Source organism: Microtus oregoni, unplaced genomic scaffold (assembly GCF_018167655.1).
Source record: "Microtus oregoni isolate MIOR12 unplaced genomic scaffold, Mior012 000005F_ref0000423, whole genome shotgun sequence".
NCBI classification, from domain to species: Eukaryota; Metazoa; Chordata; class Mammalia; order Rodentia; family Cricetidae; genus Microtus; species Microtus oregoni.
Genome location: NW_024543064.1, coordinates 43,984,091 through 44,009,335, shown reverse-complemented (window position 1 = coordinate 44,009,335; position 25,245 = coordinate 43,984,091). Strand labels below are relative to the sequence as shown.

Below are 25,245 nucleotides of genomic sequence, written 5' to 3'. Positions count from 1 at the left end.
AAATCTAGATTGTATGGATTGTTGCAGTGCCCTAGGACTGTTGTACTGAAATTTGACTTCAAAATTGTTTCTTGATTCCTATATCATGGTATGTTAATACTGAGCAGCATTTTGTTAGCAAAGTGTTAAAAACCCAGTCGAACATGAGTGCCTCACGCTAGGGAGACTGAGAGGAAACATGAGGGCATTTATGTTTTGTTCTACAATGATTGTTGACTTGTCTTAACAAGTTGTCCTCATTTTCTCTCTTGTTGCTTCGGTAGTCCTGCGAGTTCTTCCTCGGGTAACAGTTTCTTTAGAGACAAAGTAAAGTTTATTTTATATTGTTCAATGTGAATACAATAAGTCAATAACTAGAACATTTAAAACTGAGGAGGAGGAGGAGGAGTGGCCATGGTGGGTGTGGTACAGGAGGGGCCAAGACTGAAGCATCATTGTAACTGGAAGTAAAATGCCACCTATTGGATAAATGATCTTCCCACTTTAATGTACCAGGGTGATTGACTTCGGCATGTGCTGTTGGCCACAGATGGTCACCTTGCCAGCATTGCCATCATAATCATGATGGGTTATCACCATCGTCACCATCACCACCAGCAGCCCTCCTTTGCCACATTGCAAACCCCAACATCATTGCCTAGGGGCCTCCTTTGTGCCAGGCACCAGGCCAACATTATTGCCCTTGATGGGAGTGGTTGGTTCCCCATTCCATGAGTCAGGAAACAGAAGAAAAAAAAAAGAACTGAAACAGCTGTGTTCAGGTGACACAGGTCAAGATGCCAACCTAAGGCATTTCAACCCTCAAACCCATGCTCCTTAGCTTTGTTATCAAGCGTGACTCTCAGTTTAGGCAGGAAGGAGAAAACTGGACAGTAAACACATGGGCTGAAGGAGGCATGGGGCTCTCAAGAGCACAGGGCATTCACCACCTCTTGCTTTGAGGGACTTGCCAGGTAACTGAGGTGTATAGTAACTATTGGAACCCACACATTTGGTGGAGGCCAGTGCACTGCCACCGTGTAGGGTTTCTCTTTAAATCCATCACCGCACACTGGGCCTCCAAAGGGCCAGGGATGCGTCTTTCCTGGGAAACATCTGGATGAAAGATGGTGTTGGTCCCACATAGTTGTCTCCTTCCAAAGGTGAGGGACCTTGTGAGTTGGTGCTAGGAGTGTTCACCAGGGTCTGGTATGTCACTGATTCTTTCAGTTAGGGTTTCTATAGCTGTGAAGAGACGCCGTGACCACAGCAGCTGGAATAAGGGAAAGCAGTTAATTGGGGGCGGATGATAGGTTCAGAGGTTTAGTCCATGATTGTCATGGCAGGAAGCATGCTGATGCATAGGCAGATGTGATGCTGGAGGAGGAGCCAAGAGTTCTGGATCAGCAGGCAGCAGGAAGAGAGAGTGGCACTAGGCCTGGCTGTGTCAAAGCCCACCCTTAGTGACACACTTCTAACAAGGCCACACCTCTTAATAGTGCCTCCCCCTGGTGACCAAGCATTCAAATCTGTGAGCCTATGGGAGCCATTCCCATTCAAACCACCACACTGATGCTGTTGTGAGCCTCTCTCATGGGACTTTGACTCGGCTGCTCGTCAAGTGAAGAAGGTCCTGAGGCCGACTGGGCGACTAGGAAGAATGTCCATGGACACAGCACGGACTGTCAAGCACTAGTTCCTGATGGCTGAAAAATCTTGCTTCAGATGAAAGGTTTTCAAATATCTACCGGCTGCATTTCTTGTCTATTGACAGCCAAATCTGAGGCTGTTCTAGTGAGCAGTGAGAAACTGGGAGATGGTGTTGAGGAGGTCTACCATTAATTAGCTCTTCCGTCTTGGGCAAAGTGTCATGACCTCCTGCTCTAGTTCCCCCTTTTGTAAAATGGAGTTGATTGCTTCTCCATGACAACTTGGATTCAGAGTAAACAATAATGCTGAGAAAGGGCCCGTGAGGTAGGAAAAGATCTGGCATTTTGGACTCAGATCTCTGTTGATCACTGTGATATGGCCATAGCAAGCTACCTGAAACTGAGTAATTTATTAAGAAGAGAAAATGATTCCTCAAGTTCTGGAAGCAGGGAATCTAAGAACACGGCACTGGTCTCATGCCAGCATGGATGAAGGCCTTTTTATTGTATCATGACAGCAAGTTAGAGCGTGAGTGCTTGGGTCTCTCATCCTCATTTTACAAAGCTGCTGATATGGTCCAGGAGGCCACACCCTCATGACTTCATCCAACCCAATCTATCTTGAGGTGACTTCCTCAAGGCCCACTTTCAAGTTTCATTACTATATAAATTTAGTAATTAAGGTTTTGACACATGAAGTTTGGGGGCACACATGCAAACTCTCGAAGACTTTATTGTGAAATAGAAACTTCCCTTAAAAGCAGTGCACACTGACAAGACCAGTGAGGGTCAGTTGGTCTTCCCCGGCGTCACAGTAGGCACCATGATGAACAGTGACCATGGATTATCTCAGTTAATTGGCTATTGAACTCTATTACTGATAGCACGTTACTGGTGGGAACTGGGGTGACAAAGAGTCAACTGAAGGCTGCCCAAACACAGCCCTTCTACCTCCCGAGTCCACAGCAAAGATTTTTAACCAGCAACTGAATTGTTTTCTCTCTAAGCCAGCTCCTAAAGCTATAAAATAAGATAATGACACACACCTTGCCAGCTTTCTAAGGGGTTCAAAGGTGGTGTCCAAAAAACAGCAGTTTACACACCAATATCAACAGTGGAGGTGGAAGAGGAGGATGGGGGAGGGAGGAGGGGGATGGGGGAGAAAGGGGGAGGGGGGAAGAAGGAGAGGTATGATGATCAGAAGGACACAAGCAATTGGTATTTTATTTCTTAAAAGCAAATTTTATGAAATTATTGCAGAACGGAGATGTAATAGAGACAGAAAACCTGGGAGGACCTGATTTGTTCCTTCCCTAAAACATACCTAACATCCCTAAGTGAATGGGATTTGATTTCTTTCCAAGTTTCTTTATTTGGCTGGGATTCCGATATACAAAACAAATCTAAGAAATTTAAAGGGCCCCACCGGCTGAGGCATTTGCTTCACATAGTGGAGGGTTAAAGCAGTAAGGTGACTCCAGGAAGCCGTTTCACCCTTCTCCTTTATGTGGTTGGTGAATTACACGTCACATAAAACTGTCACAACCCAGATGGACAGTGCCTGGCTGTTCTGTGTGGAGAGGAGTAGGGGAGGACATCTGGGGACCCAGGGAGCCCTCTTAAATAAAAAGACTGTAGTCCACTTCCCAGCTTCTCAGCCAACCGCTTCTGCTGAAACCTCAATCTCCTCCCTGTCCCCCTCTTGCCCCCCTCTCTCCCACCTCCTACATATTGTGTCTGGGTAAGGAGGTACCCACATGGCAGAGGGCAACTCTCAGAAGGGATTTGATTCCTCCCACTGTAGATGTTGAGGATCTAGCAAGAACTTTTACCCAAGGCATCCTGTCAGTCCAGAAACTCCATTCTTGCCCCAAGCTCCAGTACCCAACAAGTGTGAGACAGACAGGTAATGGAGAATGGGCGGTAGTGGGACAGTTAGCAGGTCAGCACATTTACACGGATTGCAGATTCTGCCTTGAGGCCCTGATCCTCGCGTCTGCTGACATAATTAAAACCTAGGTTGCTTTGCTTGGGGCTTCAATTTGAAACTGACCTCAGAGGCATATGGTGCATCTTTTTCCTTAGAGACCCTCAGCACCAACACAGAGCCCCTGCTCAGCAACATTTTGATACCTGGAAGCAATGCCAATCAGCACTGCTCAGCTGTTTCCTAAAGGGCTCTGTAAATCTTGTGCCTCCGGTGAGTAGTGGTTTGCTCTGGTTGCTCTACAGGCCTGCGCCTTGAGAGGGGGAATCTATTGGCTCTAAAATACCAGTTTCTCGGTCTTGGGAGATAGCTCTGTGGGTAAAACGCTTGCCACATGGCTGTAAAGTCTGGAATTTAGATTACCCAGAACCCACAGAAAAACAGGCAGGCTTGGCGCCTGCCTGTTGCAAAACCAGCAGTAAAGACAAGCCTGGGGTAAGCTCTGGGTCCGAAGAGACCCTGAGTAATAAAGTAGAGTGATTGAGGAAGACAACCATTGTGGACTTGGGGCCTACACACAGAGACAATATCGCTCTCTGTTACATTTCCCCAGTATCCTCTCTGAAGGCGTTTTGAACTATGAAAATGAAAATGTGCCACAGGTTTGTTTTATGGCTCCAGCCCCTTTTCTCTCCTCAAGTACAGTAATTCTTCCAGACCAAGAATCGCTGCCTGCTAGGCTCTCTAGGCCTCAGGCCTTTTAAAGCTGTATCTCCTTGCTCTGCACTAAACAGGCGTGTACTTTCCTTTCCTTCTCCTAAGGACAGTCACCCTCCTATTTGTTCTTCTTGCTTCCTTTTCTCTGGGAAGTCACTTGTTACTCAAACCCAGTCAGGTTTGTCCCGTCCTGCCTGTCCCCCTACTACTCTGTCCTAGCAGTGTCCTTGGGGTGCTGTAGTTGTCCCACTATGTGGCCTCTTCCACAAGAAAATGGGGGTGGGGAGGCGGCTCAGTTTCATGAGTGTTATATGCTCAGGGAAAATGGGCTACCATGTCATTGAGAAAAAAGGAGGTGGGCACAGCAGGGTTCTTTCCAAACACCACAAGCTTCGGGTTGTTGCTGAGTTCAGACCAGGGTTCATTGGTGACCTGAAGGAACTTCAGAAAGTGCTGATCCTCTTCAGAGGTAAGCTCAGCAGTCTGTTGGTGGAGCTCCACAAACAAGCAGCAGAGGCATGTTGTCATGCTCACCTGGAAAGGCGGTCACATAAACAGATGTCACATAACAGGAGTCCGGAGCACCCTTGGCTTCTGTCTAGAGTGAAGCCTGATTGTTCTGAGCCTCCACATCCAGAAACGCATAGTGAAAAGGCCTGCATTGTCTGTGTATTCTCTGTCTGCCTAAGCACAGTGGCAGGAGCGTGAGATGGAGAAACAGTGCGATCCTCGCCTCTACAGACCTCAGCTGGGGGGAGGTTAGAGCAGACACAGGTATGTATAGGTGACAGAGATACAATCAGGTCAGCTGGGGGGGGAGGTTAGAGCAGACACAGGTATGTATAGGTGACAGAGATACAATCAGGTCAGCTGGGGGGGGAGGTTAGAGCAGACACAGGTATGTATAGGTGACAGAGATACAATCAGGTCAGCTGGGGGGGAGGTTAGAGCAGACACAGGTATGTATAGGTGACAGAGATACAATCAGGTCAGCTGGGGGGGAGGTTAGAGCAGACACAGGTATGTATAGGTGACAGAGATACAATCAGGAACCTGAAAACATAGGGGCAAGCAGAGGCTGAGGGGTTCAGAGCTGACTCTGCTTCTGGGGACTGACACCTTGTCCTCGTCTCAGACAATGGATATGAGTGCAGGGTATCAATAATCAATAGGAGCGGGCACTCCAGGTGGAGGGAGTGGCGTGAACAAACGCACAGAGGCTACTCGGTTTTCCTGAGGGGGGCAGGGCTGAGTCTAATGGAGTAGGAAGTCAGGAAAGAAGATGGGGATGATGGCAAAAATCAGCATACAGGGCCTTGTGTGTGTAGCTAAGACATGTGTAAGTTAGCATCAGGCCATGGGGGACTACTGAAGGATTTTTAATAAGGGGAGTACCATGATTAGAAGAGCAATTTAGGTGCATTGTTGGCAAGAAATTAATTGGCAGTTCTCTGAGAAAGCCCTCTTTGAAATGAGATTCCCCTCCGGGCCACTATCTGAAATCTGCTCATTCATTACGTTCAGAGTTGCTCTGGTAAATATTTATTGAACACTTGGAGTCACTCATCATAGAACCTGTGGGCTCCGGGATGAGTGGCCTCCTCTGCCCGCTATAAATGAGCTCAAGGAATTCAGGGGAAGCAAAGTATCCACTTGAGCGATGTGATAAAGTGATAAAGACGGGAAGAGAATGGCAACTGTGTCCAGGTGTGGTGTTGCATGAGAGGCTGAGATGGCCATACCAAAAGCACTGTGGACACACAGAGATTCTGGTCAGTGGGGACATGCTCAGGGGTCCCCAGGGCATTCCAGGACACATCTAAGACTAAGAGCGGTTGCCAGAAGAGGTCTGAGGAGAGGTTTTGAGGGCCAATGGTAACAGCCTCATGGGAGTTTCTGAGCAAGTTGTAAAAGAAACGAGTATGATTTTGAAGGATGGGTATCTGGCAAAGACACCCCGAACAGGTGAAGCACAGGCCTTGAAGATACAGGAAAATGTGGTCCTCATCCAGGAAGCGTAGCATGTCCGTGTGATCACGGAGTAAAGGTGAATGAATGGCAGGGACTTCATGGTAGAACACTTGCCTAGCATTATGTAAAGTCCTGGCTTCCACAGCATGAGAGAGAGTGTGGAAAGAGGAAGGACATGGCACAGTGGCTTGAGACCAGATCAAAGAGCTGAAGGAGTTGGTTAGCGTTTGTGCTAGCCTGCTTTATGTCAACTTGACACAAGCTAGAATCATCTGTGAGGAGGAAGCTCCATATTGAACAAAGTGCCTCTATCAGATCTGGCTGTAGGCAAACCCATAGGGCCTTTCTTAGTTAGTAATTGATATGAAGGGCCCAGTCACCACCCCTGAGCTGGTGACCCTGGGTGCTATAAGAAAGCAGATGGATCAAGTCATGAGAAGCAAGCCAGTAAGCTTGCAGAACCTCCCTGGGTTCTGCCTCAGTTCCTGCCTCCAAGTCCCTGCCCAGTTTAAGCCCCTGCCTGACTTCCTTTAATAATGGATGGTAAAGTAGACATGAAATAAGCCCTTTCCTCTCCAGGTTGCTTTTGGTCATGGTGTTTCATCACAGCGCTAGAAACCCTGGCTAAGATGGCATTTTACTTACTAACGAGGTATGGATAGCACTGGTTTTCAAAAAGAGTGAAAAATTCAAATTGAATTGTATTTTAGCGCCACTGAGTCTTTGAAGAGTTGTTTCATGCAGCTGATGGCCAGGTAGGAAAAACTGAAAATATAAGCAGAAACAGATGGCCTGCTGGACTCTCTGCTAGGGGCGTCCTGCAGCCAACAAGATATCACTTGTTGTTCCTGGTACAGACTGATGATGGTCTTATTCTTCCTCTTCCAGTCTTGTAGGATTTCCTGGGAAATCCTGTAAGATTCCATAATGCCCCACCCACATTTCCCAAGTGCAGCATGCCTCGAAGATGACTGAGTTGTTGTAACTGTCTTGGTATCAGAACCCTACCTGAATCAACCCAAGACAGTTTCAGGTCAGTACTTGCTGGACCTTAGATGAACACTCAGGGTTTCCTGTGGAAACAGTAGTCGATCTGAGCATAGCATGTTGCTGCAAACCATGCCAGGGCTTACGTATGCAGAATCTGTAATGTGCCGCCATTCGAAAATTGGAGAACTTCTGCATCCCAAAGTATATCTGGACCATAATCTGGACTATAATCTTTTTGCATAAAGATTATAGACATATTTTTTTAAACTGAGATAAAATCTAAACCTTAGGCTAGGGAGACGTTCTCCGAGGGCTTGCCGTGTAAGCATGAGAACGTGAGTTTGATTCCCTGGAACCCACGTAAAGCCAGATGTGGTAGCACACATCTGTAATCTAAGCACTCCCATGTGAGATTCGAGGTGGAAACCACAGCCGGAAAGCTAGTGGGTCTGCTAGCCTGGTGTATAAAGCTGCAAGCCACAAAGAAACCAGCTCTCAAACCATGGAAAACAAGGCCTGATACCCAGGATTGACCTCTGACCTCCACATGTGTGCATTGGCATCTACATCCACAGGCACACTCACACAACACACATCCATATACCAAAATCTGAATCTCAGTAATTGTCCTATTAGATAGTTTTATGTCACCTTGTCACAAGCTAAAGTTATTCGAGAGGAGGAATCTCAACTAAGAAAATACCTCCATCAGATCAGGTTGTAGGCAGGCCTGCAGGGCATTCCCTTAGTGATTGATGGGGAGGATCCAGCCCATTGTGGATGGTGCTATTCCTGAGCAGGTGGTCCTGAGTTCTATAAGAAAGCAGGCTAGGCAAACCATGAGGAGCAAGCCAGTAAGCAACATCCCTCCATGGTCTCTACATCATCTCCTGCCTTCAGATTCCTGCCCTGTTTAAGTTCCTGTCTGACCTTTGATAATGAATAGTGATTTGGAAAAATAAACCCTTTCCTCTCCAAGTTGATTCAGCCATGGTGTTTCATCTCAGCCATAGAAACCCTAACAAGACAAGATTCCAAGCAACTTCCCAAAGACAGAGAGAGCAATGAAGCCTGGGTTCTGTGAAAGACCTGGGTGCAGGGTTTGACGGGGAAAGTTGGCTCATAAGTATTCATTTCCAACACTGGAGATGTAATGGATTATTTATATTGCTACCAAGTACTGTTGGGACCTTGAGTTCCAGTTCCAGAGTTTCTCTGGCTGCTGATGAACAGAAAGGCCTTCTTAAAGCAAAGGTATCTGCCAGTAAAGACTAAACCTTGTCTGTGTTCTCTGAAAGGCTTGCAGAACCAAAATACCTTCTCTTTCTTGTTGCTCTTTTGTAGAGCAACCAAGATTATTTCTTCCTTGAATAAAGGCTCTGAAGAGCCTCCGTCAGTACATCTTTCTTCTCCCATCACATCTCTGCCGTGTTCGGGCTGCCCCTTGAAATGCAGAGGACCTGCAGGCCTTCATTCTCTTGTTTATGCTGACTCTTCAGCCCAGAATGGCTTCAGAGCCTCCCCTCCAGTGAAAACCGTTCATCTCACTTCAGGCAGGCTTCACCAGACTTATTTATTTTGTGTGTGCACGCACACACGGCGCGTCCATGTCTGTATCAGAAGACAACTCACAGAAATCGGTTCTCCCTACTCCGTGATTTCTGCCACTCAGCAAACTCTAGGCTAGCTAGTCTGGGAGATTCGGGGAGGTGTCTCCTGTCTCTGTGGGAGTGTTGTCATTACAGATTCAAGCCACCACATCTTTGTGATGATTATGAGGTCAGCAGCTTGAACCCAGGCCATCAGACTTAAGAGGCAAGTGTTTTTACCCACCGAGCCATCTCGAGGGCCCCAAACTGATTCATGATGCCTCGGTGTATTTATTGACAAAACATTCGGTCCTGTGGTTAGGCGGCTGTTTTCCATAACTGCCTTCACTGAGCGGGCATTGAATGTTTGGGGTTGCTCCGCTTAGCTGACCCAGCTATCAGCTGAAGATAACAGAGATGAATAGAGCTGCTGCATTGTAAAGAGTGGAGGGCTGGGAGAGGCCACGGGGCAGCCGAGATAAGTTAAAAGGCGATAAGCAAGCAGAGCGGACCCAAAGGAGTGCCCAGAGACGCGTGACCACACTGGACACTGGGAACTGGCTTCTTGTCTGCATGGGTGAAGACATGACAAAGGAAGAATTTGACCTGTAGGCCCCAGTTCTAGCCTCCTTCCTTGGATCACATGGAGAGCCCTCCTTAAGGGCCCTGATACCTAACTGAGGAGGACAGGGAGCAATTATCAATCCTTATCCTGATATCATGGGGGCTTCAGGTTTTACTCTGAATTGTTCCCAGGGCAGGTGAGAAGACTTCAGGCTGTTCCGTGGCATTTTTACCCTTTCCTGGGGGTTGTAAATGTTAATCCCTGGTACCGGGAACACAGGCAGTCTCCCCACTCTCCAGCTCTCAGAGAGGCGAGGCTTGTATTCCTGAAAAGTGACCCCACACTATTTGTAAGACTTTTCCCTCTTTCTGTGTTAGCCAATACCTGGCCGCTATGGCTCCTTCTTTGGCTAGAGCATGATTTCTTGGTGTCTGCAGCTTCCCTGTGCCTTAGATTTTTAGCTTGCCTATCCCTCAGGGTCCTTGCATTTGCTGTCCAGCAGGGACGGTTTCAGACTTGTCACAAGCTTTTCCCATCCGTGTTGCCCTTGTGTTTTCCTGTGGTGGAGAGCCCTACTCAGCAACCTATGGAAACTCAGAAATTAGTGGCATTTGAGGGGCACAGCTGGCATGGGGGGGGGGGGTTCGATCAGTTTTCACACGTGGGGTCACGGCTAATTCACTGGAAACCTGTTGTTCTTTCTCGTGAGGGGACTGTGGTGTGTTGTGATATAGGCATCATGGAAGGACAACTAGAGAACCATGATACTCTGCCCAGCAAAGAAATGTTGCCAAGTAGCTTCCATCTCATGTTTTATAAACATCAGAAAGGGACATGTGATTTAACCCCAGACTTTTTCTCATCTGCAAATTTACTTTATAAAAATGACATCAGCAAACTACATTTTGTTACTTAGTTTTGCATATTTATGTATTTTTTAGATTACATCACATCAGAACCACCCTCACCCTCAGAATCCAAGACTACATGAGCATATTTGCTATGTCATTTACTATAATTTTTTAGTTTCAATTTTATTAGGAAAATGTTGTGTCCCTGTCAATATAAACAACCAAAAGCAAATGAAGGTGAGGGTTCCTGGGGGCTGGAGACGTGGCTCAGTGGTTAAGAGCACTGGCCATGTTTGCAAAGGACATGAGTTCAGTTCCCAGCAGCCATAAGGCGGCTCATAACCCAAGCTCCAGTTTCAGAGGATCCGGGCCCAGGCATGCACACAGTGCACATACAGTTATGTAGGCAAAACACTCAAACACTTAAAATATAAATTTTAAAAGACGTTTTTAAGAGATAGGTTTTTCTGGAATTTTAATTTGCTTTTATAAAATAATCAGTAGGTAATTTCTGTTTTAGTTTGTTTTATTCATTGTCGTTGTATGATGTGTGTGAGTGCAGGCCCATGTGTGCTACAGTGTACATGTGGTCAGGCAATGGTTTCCCCTTCTGCATCGTGTCTGGGAACCAAACCCAGGTCTTCAGGTTTGCGCAGGAAGCCTTTTTACTCACTGAACCACCTGGTTGGCTGTGGTTACTGTACAGTTTCTAATGGACTTGTGACATATACACAATTAGTTCTAGAACTTCTGTGAGGCAGCAAAGGATTATAAGCTGGTTCTGAATTTATAAAGACACTCTCAGGATGGCTGAAAGCAGTCCTGGGGTTACATGGAGTTGGGTTGAAATTCCTATGTGATGTTCTTTTCTCTGTCAGTGGTTCTAGACCAGTGGGTCAAGGCTCCTTTGGGGGGTCACACGATCATGACCCTTTCACAGGGGCCTCCTCAGCCCTTAATAAAACATAGATAATTTACATTACGATTCATAACAGTAGCAAAAGTACAGTTGCGAAGTAGCAATAAAATGACTTTATGGTTCTATATAAGCTTGAGGAGCTGTCTAACCTCGCTTTACACATTCCCTTATCTATAAAATGGGGCATACGCATGCTTGCATTGTGGGACTATTGAAGAGATTAATAGAGACTCTATGCATGGGCGTTCACGGCGAAGCTGAAGAGGACAGAAAACAGCTATCAAATGTGTCTGAAACACACAAGGGGGCACGGGAGCACATGAGCTCATAGAGTCGGTGGTGACCATGAGCTCCAAAACCAGGCTGCAGGAGTCCAATCTCAGTTTTGACCCTCTGTGACCTTGAGGGAGTCATGTAGGCTTTCTGTGCTTGGTGTCTGTCTGCACCTGGGAACCCAGCAGGTGTGGGCAGGTGAATGCGTGTGAACCACTCACATCAGCATGCGGCGTGTGCAGGTACGGGAGACACCTGAGTGTCGTTCTCCACGTTTGGCTAAATTGAGATGTCCTAACATCGAGTCCCAGGGAACTGGACTCAGAAGCCTTTGATCCTGGCTGCTTCCTTCTGAAGTAGTACTTTCTTTGTTTATGGTGGCTGGATGCGGCCCCCTCCTTTCCATATCAGAGATAAGCCTCTTCTGTTTAGAGGACACCGTGCCTTTTATCTTTGATTGCTCCCACAATATCTCGGGCAGGGCTCTGCCACGTGCTTCCAAAGTGGACCATTTGCTGCTCACCTGGTCCATCCCGATCCGAAGTGCCCAGGATGTTTTCCAAAAGCTATTTTCAGCGCTATCTTCTGACATTTGAGGGGATTGTGTGTTTCTGTGGAGACTCAAAACTGGCCTCACAACGATGTGCCAGGAAAGTTAAAAACACTACAGTTACCTGTTCCTGTCTCCCACGGACCTGTTCCCCAGCATGCTTTCACGGGTTCAGTTTTTTTTTTGTTTTTTTTTTTTTTTTTTGACTCTGTGAGCCTCAGGACTAGAGGAAAGCAAGGTAGTGTGTGTGTGTGTGTGTGTGTGTGTGTGTGTGTCAATCTAGATTCTGAAAGACTTGTACATCTTCATCCGTTCATCAAGATTTTATTGAGCAGCTGTTGTAAGACTTCTATTCTTCTCGGTTCTGATGTTACAGCAGTGACCAAAAACTGAACTGCAGCCAGGGGCCTGCCCCTGGGGAGTCTCTACCCTGACTGAGGGAGATGGATGCAAACACTGAGTGCTCAGAGGTACTATGAAGGACAGTGATCTTCATTGCAGATGACCAAATCTGTTGTTACCTGTCTAAGCAGCAAGAGGTTTATCATAGATGGCCTCAGGAATTACCGAGCACGCTGGGAAGGATGCTGTATGCAAGTGGGAGCCCATGGACGCCATCATCTGCTGCATAGCATGGCAACCTCTCCCACACTTGGCTCCCAAAAGCTCATTTCCCTCACTTCCTCTTGGAAAGGTGTGGCAGAGAGACTGCCTGGAGATGCAACACTGATCCTTCTGGCCTCCGCATGAAGGGCGAGTTCACGGCATTGGGCTGGTTGAGTCAGGCTGCCTTCAAGGGAAAGCAGGCGGAGAGAGAAGGTGGTGTTGCTTGTTGCCATCGAGGAGACATAGAAGGTGTATCTGCTGTAGGTTGCCTTCTTCAGCAGAACCGTCAGTCATGCCCCCTGTTCTAACGATTGCCTCAAGTGCTTTAAGAAGACTGACTTTGCAGCCTCGCCTCTAACTCTTCCATCTCCAGCAAGCTGCTCCACACCTCCAGGCCTGTGGCTCTTGTTTTCTGGACACCCTCCCACTGTTGGTCCACTGATGTCCCTTGTCATCTCCAGGAAGGTTTCTTTGCATCTCCAAGCCTCTATTGGGCTGTGTATGAGATGATTTCCTACAGTATACTGCAGTGATCCAAGGTGTCTGTCTGTTTCATGAGTCTAGGTATCATAACTTGAGTATCTCACTCCTAGAAGGCAAGCAGTATATATTGTGAACTGATATGAATCAGATTGGCTAACCTGAGGGATTAGGAGAAAAATGGATATTCCAGGCAGAAGAAATAATACATTTGAAGGTACGGAGATGAGAGAGGGCAATGTACATGACACAATGAGGCAAGAAATGGGCCATCTGCTGGGGAGGGGCCCCAGGGGTATCAGAAAGTTCTGGAGAGGAATTAGGATGGGTCTCAGCACTCAGGAAATGTATTGGAGCTGACTTGAGAGCTCGAGTAAGTCAGTTTGAAGGATTTTCAGCATGTAAGTGCTTACGTGATCAAATTCGTGTTGTTAAACAGATTTGTCTAACAGCTGGGTAAATGAAGGATTAGAAGAGCTCATAGTCGAAGCAAAAAGACCATCAAGAAACTATTTCAAAGTGGCAGTAGCAAGAAGACAGGGGAAGCTCACAAAGATGTGGGGGCCTTAAAAGGGAGCTATGGTTTTAGCCAGAAGGCTTTAACCCACTGTTAGCTCCTAGCCCCCACCCCCATGCCACCTACCTCATGATCTCAACTTTGAAATCTCAGAGAGTGTTAAACAGAAAAGTCCAAATCACATCTGTTCCCCATGCCCACCAAGGAGAAGGAAACAGTGTCGTGCTGAAGAGGTGTGATGATCACCGAACTGAGACCAACACCCACTCTGGCATGTGATGGAGTCAGAACAGTGAAGAAGACCATTGCCACACCTTCCTAATTCCCCACCTGGCTCCTGCCTCGAAGATTTGCTTGTGTGTTTATTACAATCTCCATCTCCCTGATAGTATACTGTGACATCTGAGAGCAGAGGCTTTTGATGCTGAAAACAGAGTCTTGTCTACATAGTAGGTACTTAATGAACATCTATGGAAAGGGGAAATGACCCAAGCATAACCAGGTTTGCCCCCATCCTGAACCAGTGTTCTTTGCAGAGGTCCTTGGTTTGAAGGTTACCAAATGCACCATTCTATTTCCTACTTTGCACAATCACTCCAACAAAGATTAAATCTTACCAAGTAATAGCTTTCTATTTCACATGGCTTCAGATAATAAAGAAAAAAAATCATGGTGGCGTTACTTTAACCACGGGCCAGTTCACGCCTGCTGGGATCCAGAAAAAGAAAAGTTGGTGAGTACGCTGATAAATAAGAAGCCCGTGTGCCATTGTGTGGGAACGTAAAATGATGTGGTTGCCATGGAAAGCAGTATGCAGGGAGGTTTTAGCGAAACAACTTAAAAATAGAATTGCCAGATGATCCAGCAACTCAACATCTGGGGACAGACCCAAGAGCCTGAAAGCAGGACATCAAAACAGTGTTTTAGAGCGGTCTAATTCCCAGCAACTAAAATAGGCAAAGAACCTAAGTGGATAACCCAAGCTGGCCTTGACAGAAGAGCTTCCTGCTTCCACCCACCAAATAGTGGGACTTCATATGTGCCCTAGCTTGCCTAGCTAGGGGAAATTCTAACACTATAACACGGCTGAACCTTGAGGGTATTGCACTAAGTTAAGTCACCAGACACAATGAGACAAATGCCATATTTTTTCATTTGTTTATTTACCCGCAAGAGTCGAACTCAACGCATCAGAAAGTGAAGTGAGAGGGGACTGTGGAGCTCTTGTTTACGGGATGGAGAGTCTCCATTTTGTAAGCTGCAGGGTCCTGGAGACTGTTTGTACAACAAATCTTTTTCGTGGTACTAAACTGAAATCTTTTCAATAGGTAAGATCATGTACTGTATGTTATAACTACTCACTCAGAAGTATGTATGTCTGTTATCTTATTTGATCCTGAACTGTTGTGAGAAAGTACATGTCTTTTCTGGCCTCAGCCAGCCTGTACTGTTTATGAGAACAGGGCTCCTCGAGTATCCTAGGCTAGCCTTGAACTCCTAACCCTCATATTTCAGCCGCTTGAATAAGTCCTCGTTTATAGTAAGGAAAATAGACTTAGAGTCATCAAAAGGTTTTCATAAGGCACCTGACTGGAGAAGGACTAAGCCAGGACTTCACCCTGAGGCTCCCTGATGCTACTCCCAGTACAGGCTTCTGCCACATCAGGAGAGAGGACATGGAGATGCTTTAGCTGATCTGTTGACTCAAGTATTAAGTCACTGGCAATTTGCAGAGAGAACTAAAGCATGTGCAGGGATAGAGGTATGGATGGGAGTGGGATGAGGAGAGCTCACCAACCAGCCTGCAGCCACCTGCCTTCCAATGCCTGTCAGCTTCCCTCCCTTCCCAGGAGCAGGTGTGAGTCAACTGTAAACATGGCGAAGAAAGGTCACCCAGCGTTCCCTGTTCCCTCCGCTGACAAAATTTAAAGTCACTGCCATGACAATGGCCTGTGTACGTGAAGTAAGAAAGGAGGAAAGAAAAAAAAAACTTGAAACGTGATCAGGAGAGAATAATGGCTCTTCGTGTTTGGAGTGGCTCCGTTAAATGTCCTCTTGCCTCCCGTGCCGACAAAAGATGCCAGAATGCATTTACCAAAATAAATGAGCACTAATAGGACAAGGTGGAACAGTAGGAAAAGTACCAAGCCTATCAGGCTGGACTAACAGCCAGTTCCCTATATAGTCCTGGACACTCCCACATTGTCCCCTACACCTACCTTCTGCCCTAAGCCTGGGCTGCCATTACCAAAAACCCTTTTCATGTGCTGGATTCGAGCTGTGCTCCAAAGGGAACCACAAACAAAAAAAAAATATTGTCTGGCCCCTTGGAACTTTGGTTTAATCACGGTCCTACTATGTATCCCCTCCATTGGACACTTTCTGTGTAGTAACGCAATCCTTCTAGCATATAATATTGTATAATCTTATACAACTGTAAGAATTAAGACAGAACTGTGTGTAGAATTTGCCTGGATGAGAAAGGACAGAGTCAGATTTAGACGCGAGCCTTCTGACGTTTGCTCTTACAACAGCCAAGTCACAAGGAGATGCAAAAGCATCAAGGGAGCCGGGAAGCTGCTGGCTCTCCTGTGCCTCCTGGAGGCAGTCTTGATGGAGAGTGAGCTGAAAATCAACAGGGAAGTGCAAAGAAATATTTGACAAATGGATGGGAGTGCACTTTATGACTCAAGTAGGTCAGGGTAGAAGGTGGGGCAAGACTCCAGATCAACTATAAACACCCTCTTTGTAGAAGACTAGTCATGTTTCAATTGTTCCGTGCGGAGATAAAATTCCATTATCTTCTGAGCAAACAGAGATAATATAAGGTTCTAGGCCAAAGCAGATTTTCACTATTTTTCTCGAGAGAGAAGCCATCAAAAAGGCTTATCAGCCAGATGTGGTGGCGCACGCCTTGAATCCCAGCACTCAGGAGGCAGAGGCGGATCTCTGTGCAGGTCAGACAGGGTTGCCTATAGTGAGACCCTGTCTTACTAAAACACCAAAAAGGTTTATGTATCAGTTGCTAGTGCTGTCTCTGATTGGTCCTTCGATGCCATGAGAACATCCAACATGGCCAGATTCAAGAGGGAGAAAATGGTTTCACCCATCCACATTGACAACAGCAGCACTGGCTTGTATGGCTCACCTGGGGAACGGTTCTGTCACATCGGCCATGGGAGACCTTTAACAAGTACAATGAAGTCAGCTGATAGTGCTGCACATTTCTCCAGGGTAACCAGACACTTCTGTTCCTCTTTGTGCTTTAGGAAGGACTAAGCAACTTCAAGGAACTTCGAGCCAAATTTCAAAAGTTTGATGCCCCATCTCTTCCAGGACCTATTAAGTTACCAGCTGGTGTTTCTCTAAAGGAGGACAGGGGACACACACAGCCAACTCAGAGTCTGGCTAGCAGGAAGTATCTCTCATCCCCCCATCATCAGCCCCTATCTTATTCTTCTGCCGAAGTGTCCTGGCCTCTTAAAAGCCAGAAAACAAAGTCGACCCAGAGAGGTGATATTCAGAAGAATTCAAGTTCCTCGGGACCTCCAGAAAAATCTGCTGTGTGTCCTGCAAGAAATTCCCAGAACGCTGCCGTGCCATTGGATGTGAGTAAACCAAGAGCAGAGACATCCAGCGTGGGCAAAGGAATGGGCATCAGCAGCTTCAGATATAAGCTTTGGAACTGGGAGCAATTTTCATCTCAGAAGAGTGAGTTGTCCCCAGCTCCTCCCCTTCCCAACTGTGGGAATAAGACCTTCCATCTTGAAGGACAGAAAACCACGGCACTTGCTCATAGAAAACCCGAAAAGGGCCCAGAGGCAACAGGAGTCCAGACCCTTCCTCCCCAGAACCGTATGATGGTCCAGAGAAAATCACCCGTGGCCTCTGAACCCTCCCCTTTGCCACTTCCTCAGCACAACAGGAAAAGCACAGAAAGCCCTGGAGCTGAGGGGAGCCCCAGGAGCACCCCGTGCCAGCCTGTTTATGAATGCGAGCTTACCAGCCTGGTTCCAGGTAAGAAATCAAGTCCAAGTCCCCGTGGGACCCAAGACAAGACCATTGTGCCTTTCTCACCCCGAGCCTGCAGACTTGAGGTAGATACAGCCTTTGCAATGGAAATACAGCATGCCTTTGTTTGGCATATCGGTTAAACTGTAGTCTTGGGTTTTTTAGTTGGCATACCTGTTAAATTGTAGTCTCAGGTTTTGAACAGGTGTTTAATCCATAATTGCATGGTGGCACAGTTTGACTGAATTTGGGCTTGAATCCCAGCTCTACCTACTGCAAGCTGTGTGAACACAGGTGGTTTATTTTTTTTTTATTTTCTTTCTTTCTTTATTATGTACATAGTACTCTGCCTGCCTGTATCCCTGCATGCCAGAAGAGGGCACCAGACCTCATTACAGATGGTTGTGAGCCACCAAGTGGTTGCTGGGAATTGAACTCAGGACCTTTGGAAGAGCGGGCAATGCTCTTAACTGCTGAGCCACCTCTCCAGCCCAACACGGGTGGTTTATAAACTTCTTAAAGCTTCGCATGTTCTAGCATGAGTCAAATTCATCACCAGCCTTCTCTGTGTAGAAAATGGCACAAAACTCATCATTTCAGGGTTAAAACCTAAGGGGGAAACTCCTATCTCCTGATCTTTCCATTCTTTGCTTTGAATTCATCAACTACCTCTGGCTCTACCCTAAAAGTATGTTCAGCATCCCTCAACTTCCGTCCCTGCCCAGGGTCTAGTCTCTACCATACTTTTCTCTCACTAGACCATTATCTGCTGCTTTCCCTACTCTCCCACTCCTGCCCCCTAGTGTTCTGTTCCAGTCCAGTCACCTGTTCCCTGTCTCCTGTGTTCCTGTGTCTGCCCCCCCCCCACCTCAACCACCACAGACATGGTGAGCCTCTAAGTTAGCACGAGGTCACATCACCCTGCTGCTCAAAATCTGCCCGACCTTCTAACAGTGCCTCACACAGTTTGGTGCTGGCCTGCTCCTCCATCCTCCTTGTCTCCTGATTCATTTACCATGCAGTCTTTAGACATAAGACGCCGGTTCTGTCCCAGGACTTGGCACCGATCTGCCCAGAAATTTCTTCTGCATGGTCCCTGACCATGACCCCGTCCTCTTTCGTAGTCTCTGTTGCAGTGACCCCTGCTCTGAGTGGACTCTTTAAATCATCTTCGTGGTTCCTGTTGCCCTTGGGTTTCTTGCAGTTCTGTGGTTTTCTCATGGCCCTTGCCTCTCCCCAGTAAGGTGTCACACACTTGTTTGCCTCTGTAAGGTGGTGTTTTCAGAGCATAAAATTTATCTCACCCACCGCCTTGTCACCCAAGAACAAGGTCAAGTTAAGTCTTCAAAACATTTATTTTGTGATTGATTGATTGATTGATTGATTGATTGATTGAATGGACGGATGAACTGACGGATGGCTTGATGTATGAGCGGATCACCCCCACACATCCTAAGGCTTCCCCTTGTCCTTAGGATAGAAACTAAAGTACTATACCCTTAATGGCCTTGCATGTTAGTGTTTGTATCTCTGACTTCTCTTCCCCTAGCTCATCAGCCTAAGGTTTCCACCCCAGGTAGCCCTCCAGGACTCCTTTCTTTGTTCATTCTTTCTGTATCATTAATCTCTGTTATTATGATGAGCATCCCTGAAGCCAGGACTCTATTTGCTTCTGCCCTCAGTTCTCTCTCCAGCTCCTACAATAACACCTGGAACACAGTAAATAAATAGGTGCTGGTGACGATGGGAAGCAAAGTGGCTGGAAAGAAAGCTGTATAGGGAAAAGCAAAGGAGGGGAGGGTCATCTCTCAGACGCAGCTAGTCGGGAGCGGTTAGTGATAGCCATGCAGATCAGCTTAGCCCAATGCTTGGGGGGGGGGTGCATATCCAGCTAATAATTGATATGTCTTCTTGATTTTATTAAAACTAAAATTTCCAACATTTCAACAAACTTACAGTTATAGTCTAAGAAGGGAGTAATTTGGCCCTGAGCTTCTGGAGACGTGGCCTCTAAAGGAAGGGCAAGAAGGAAACTTGCCCCCCCCCCCCCAATCTTAGCTTGTGGAGGACACGGACTTCCTAGAGGCACATGTGGAACACAGTCTGCTTGTTTAGCTTGGGCTTGTATAGACAACTACTGCGTTGTGTGAACCAAGAATGAAGATCCCCTGATTATTAAAAACGTGTCCTTTCTGTCAAGAGAAACGTGACCTATGATTTTTTATGTATAATCATGGGATTCCTGTTGGCGTCATATTTATGATGTATGAAAGCAGAGATACACACTACGGGGGCTTTGTCGAAAATCTGAAGACACTGAGTTCATAGAACCTAAGAACCTTGAAGCCAGGGCCCTGGAAACTCAGGGATCAATTCCTAGTCTGCTTTCCAGTCCTGTACTATTTGCTCAGCCCGCACTTGATGAGTCTTTTCAGTGAACAGTCATGGTCCCTCCCATAAGCTAGGAAAGAGTCCCCGCAAAGGCTCCTGGCCATGGCACAGATGCAGCCCCATTAGCATACACCAGAGCATGGAGATTAGAGAGCATTAGTCCTGGCCTTGGTTCCAGGAAACTCAAGAGAACATTTTTAGGAATCCATCACTGGAGTTCAGCCTTAAAAGAATGAGCAGACGTTGGTAAGAAAGGAGTCAGTGTCTCAAAGTCAGGAGGAGCAGACATAAAGTCTCGGATATGAGTGAGTCGCTGACGGCTTTTAAAGCCAGGGCTGAGGTCCGAGAAGCCAGTGGTGTGAGTGGAAGATGTGTGCACTAAAGATTGAGAAGTAGGACCGGGCCGTGTGCTGGGAAGAGAATCTGGAACTAGGAATCCAGGGTGTGCTGGAATCGCAGAGGAGCAGTAAGTGGGCCGCGCTGAGGGTCAGCAAGACAGCAATGTGTGCAGGTGCGTGTCCGGGTCCGCGTGTTCTCACTGCCGGGCGGAGACTAGTCAGGGGGCCCGCAGACGGGTCAGTTTTACCTAACAATGTAAATAACACCCTGCGTGTTTTCCTGTCCATACTCAGAAAAGACAGAGAGCAGGCTTCACCAGCTTCCCAAAACAAAGCCACTGCCTTCCATTGAGACCCTCGGCCCGCCTCCCCTGAAGCCTCCAAAACCCCCATTTGTGAACCTGCAGGCCTTCCACAGGACGACTGTTGTCTCCAAGACCCTGAAAGAAGGTAAGAAGATACACAGTTCCTACCCACACCAGCCAGAGTCTTAGCCCAGCGCCTGGACCACACGCCTCTTCCCGCTCCACCCCACTTCCGTGTAGCAAGCTGGTCTTCCAAGGGGCTGAACATTTTTACTGCTGTCTGTGTGTGCAGCTGTGGCAGTTTGCCTGTGAAATGACACATGGGGGTAGGAATTGGTCCCTTATCACTCCTGAGCCAGCCCATTTCCCCTGGGAGTACAGCATTGCATCACTGGGAACCTGCCCAAGAGGAAGAAAATGAAAAGTTTCCAAGTAAGGAAGTAATGAACCTTTATGTGTGCTGCACAACCTGTGCTGTAAACAGTCAGTGAAGGAGGAAGAAGAAGAAAGGATGGGGCAAAGTCAGTTTAAGCTTGACCCCACATATTTACTAAGGTCTCCTTGTGCCCTGTGCCCCGCATCCTCTGTAGGATGTGACGCATCCTCAGAAGCCATGTTTCTGTGTTCTTTTTGTCTCTCCCTCTGCCATTTAGGGGAACACCTCTGGTCCTTTCTGTTCCTCCCTCGGCATCCTCCTCCTAATGTCCGAAACACCTTTCCTTGCTCCCCCACTGAACACGTGGGGAATGCACGCTTCAGGCGCTGTGCAGTGGGTGCCGCGCGGTGACGTTTGTTTTTGCCATGGCAAAAACAGCAGATCACTGGTGGGGTATCAGAGCTAATACAACGTTGGTTGTTCTGAGCAGCTTCACAGTTGAATCTCCCTAATTCACTGGCTCTGAAGCCAGCATCAGAATCACCCCGGGGACTTTAAAAATCTCATCCCCAGAGTTTCTCATCTTGTGGGAGCCTAGGCATTTGCCTTTTAAGTGTGTAGTGGCATGCTGGTCTGGGGACCCACACATGGAGAACCACACATTCACTACAGGTCACCCGCAGCCTTACCCTTTAAAGAAAAGTCCCCACTCAGGTACAGAGCTTTCCTAGGTGTGTGATGGTAATGTGGCCAGCTCCACATCAGGGAAGACTAAGTGTGATTTAAAAAAAAAAAAAAAAAAAAAAAAAAAAAAAAAAAAAAAAAAAAAACCATTATTTTGTTTGTTTTTTGAGACATGGTTTTTCTGTGTAGCCCTGGCTATTCTGGAACTCACCATGCGGACCAGGCTGGCCTCGAACCCAGAGACCTGCCTGCTTCTACTTCCAACAGTGTCTTTTATAAACGTTAAAGAACTATTGCCTCAAAAGAGAAGATAGCTGTCTAGAACAAAACACTTAAATCTATGATAATAAAAACAGGCTTTGTGGACCTCAGCTCCTTACCGGTAGCCATTTCAGTTTGAGCCCGGTACTCACTGAGCCTCCTTTGTCTGTCATGTGAAGTGGGGGACTGTGGTGCCTCTAATCTTGGGGGATTGTTACAAGAAAGTATTTTGCTCATGCCTGGCACACAGCACATGCCCAGTAAATCTCGGTGTCATTTAGATCACATGTGGGGTAGTCTGTCTCCCAGGCCACGTGGTCAGAACAAGCAATGCAGAGGTTAAGCCTACACAGGGGGTCCTGTCCTTAAGGAAGCCAACGTGTCCTTAAAGGGCACCACGGAGTGTAGGTATGTGTGGCTGTGCAGAGACAGACAGTCCTCTGGGTACCAGCGTGGGAGCATCATTTCCTTTAACCAGCCTGCCACCAACACCCCCTTTTCCTCTTGCTCTTGCAGTGACTGCGAAGGAGGGCCCCCTGCTTCCAGATAGGTGAGTACCTGTTCCTCTCCTCCACTGGGGGACACTCATGGGCCTTCTCAAGCACAGGCAAAAAGCCCAAAGCCAGCATGTGTATCCCCCAGAAAGGCTGCAGGAAGAACAGACTTAGAAAGCAAACTGCAAATCTTGGTTTTAAATAAAAGATTAAATAAGATGCATCTAACGGCGGCACCGAAGCTAAGTTGCAAGTATCATCCTCTGAGGTGCTTGAGATTTCTTAATTGTCCAGGTGGGTTTAGTATATTATAACATTGGCCCTTCTTGGTTACAAATCAAATAAGAAGCTAAAGAATGCTCTGGGCAGCTATGGTGTTGGGAGTTGGAAACGGGTAAAAGATGCTCTGTTTCTCATGTCCCCTCCTGAGAATGTTGTTCTGAAAGAGTCGAGTCATTAATTCACTTAGCCAAATAATATCTCTTGAGCCTTCGAAGTGCCCGCCTTTGAGCTGCCTGGTTTTTGTGGGGCTTGCTCTTTTGCATGCCTCTTGGGGGCTGCAAAGTTGCTGCTGCAGCCCTCACTTTATGGCCCTAGTTGCCTAGCTTCAGAAATGCCCCACTTGCTGAGGCACGATCAATTCCGAGGTGCCCAGACTGTTTTGACTAAGCCACCCCCTCATGGGGATGTTCTTGGCAAGGGCAGTATCAGGAGGAGAAGCGAGCTGACACACCAGCCAGTTCTAACTCTGCCTTCAGATGTTCATAGTCGTCAAGTATGGTATCTATAATAGAGGAACCACATGATTCAGAGTGGCCCCAGCGAGAGTGTGGCCATATTTCCTCAGGAGGGACCGGGAAGGCTTTAGGGAAGCATTTCTCTATGCAGATCCCTAATACCACGAGTCCTTGGGGACAGCGCATGTGTTATCGGACTGGTAGTAGTGCTGGCAGGAGTTGCTCACATGTCTGCAGCTCAGCTGGAAGCTGACTGACTGGGAATAGCCCTAGGACTGGATATGTAGACTTGGCACTGACCATCATCACGAGACAGAAACGTTCTCCTCTCAAGGACAGCAGACAAGCCAGACAGTAGCATTAACACTTGCACATTCCCAGCCTTCCCTGGGTGACTCTCACTCACCATCCAGTGCTCAAAGTACCACACTGGCCGAGTCCAGAGTCCGACTGAGGGATACTGAGGACTTGTGTGCAAAAGGATGAGGATTGAAGGTAGGGTGGTAAGTAGGGCTGTTAATCCACTCAACCCATCAGTGAAGAGGGAACACTTGAGTCCAGTGTAGAGGAGGAATGTTTGCTCGGTGTACTTCTAGTGAAGAGATGCTATAGGAGGGGACAGGAGGTGTGTGACATAACCTGTCTTTGTGGACCAAGAAAGCTGAGTGGAATCAGTATGTGGACAGTATAGACATGGGTTGAAGAGCAGACAGGAGTCTTGTGACGTACCTTGTACACCCAGGGACTGTTGCAGTGGCCCTGTGCTGCCAGAGTCTGTTTGTGCTGTGCCAGACATAATTCATGCACTCTGGAAACTCCTAGTAGAAGTCCATTTGAGAGCGCTGAGGGCAAGGTGGGTCAGTGAAGCTGCAGTTCTGTGAAAGAGATGATAACGTGGAAGGCTCTCGCAGAGGTTCACACTGGCCACTGAGTGATCACAGGCCCAGAGGGGCAGCTGAAGTGGCAGTGCCCTCTGTAGTGCTCAGAGCCAGCCTGGTCTCACGACCGTCGTTCTGGAAATATCTCAGAATGAGTGTGACTATGCTGGGCATATTGGCACTAAATGAAGATTTCTCTGGCATTTTAACCACAGCAACAGCAAGTCATTTTACACAGAGAGCTGTGAGGGGCCTTTGGGAGACAGTTTCCTGTGTGGCCCTATCTTCCTACAGGATTTATGAAGGCAATTGTGACTATTCTTCCCCATCACACTGGCTTCAGAACACAACTCCCATCTGAACTTTTTGTTATATATGAATTATGATATAGGCACATAAGAATGAAAGGCAAAGGAGATAAAGAAGAACCACAGTACTCAAGTGCATTCATGGAAGACGAAGTAATTTGAGCTCTGTCCTACACAATAGGGGTAGGTAGGTCCACTTAGCCTCTTTTGTGCCGTTGTAATACGGAAGTGAAATCTAAGCAGGGTGTTCCTCCTGGTAACCCACACCTCTGACAGGTGGCTGGATGATGGATGGATGGATGGATGTCATGACGAACAGTTGAGATAGAAATAAAATTAGGTACAATAGCACATGGCTGTAATCCAAACACTAAGAGGGCTGAGGCAGGAGAATTGACGCAAGTTCAGGGACAGTCTGGGCTCATAGTGAAATCCTGTCTCAAAAAGTAAAGAAGCAAAAACTAAAAATAAATAAAACCAAGATGGGGAAAATGTGTTTAATATAGATGGTAATAAAGAGGGATAAATAGAACAAAGTATGCTGTTGTGGAAAAATAATCGATACATTCAGATTATAAACTATATCCATCTGTACCTGTGGGCCCCGATCTATAGATCCTAATAACCCTTAGATAAAAATCTGGAATAAATTCTATGTGCTAAGCATGTAAAAAAAACACTTTCTTGTCCTTATTCTCTTAGCACATGGTGTCACAGCTATTTACATGGGTAGGTACCGCCCTGGCATGTTAATAAGCTAGAGGTGAGGTAAGTGTATGGGAGTAGGTGTGTAGGTTCTACATACATACTAATCATTTTATGAAGTGTTATGGGCATCTGTAGCGGTGGTGTTTGCAAGGGATTCTGAAGTAATTCCCA

General features: G+C 47.0%; 1 protein-coding gene across 2 annotated transcripts in view; it reads left to right on the top strand.

The window, feature by feature from the left end:
• The window catches only part of Fyb2 (FYN binding protein 2), a 106,031-nt gene that overhangs the window by 20,674 nt on the left and 60,112 nt on the right, over positions 1–25,245 (top strand). For both annotated transcript variants that reach the window (XM_041652957.1, XM_041652956.1), the window contains exons 2-4: positions 16,853–17,600; positions 20,618–20,773; positions 22,466–22,499. In XM_041652957.1, the coding sequence (XP_041508891.1) occupies positions 16,853–17,600; positions 20,618–20,773; positions 22,466–22,499 (938 nt within the window). The remainder of the gene's footprint in view (positions 1–16,852; positions 17,601–20,617; positions 20,774–22,465; positions 22,500–25,245) is intronic.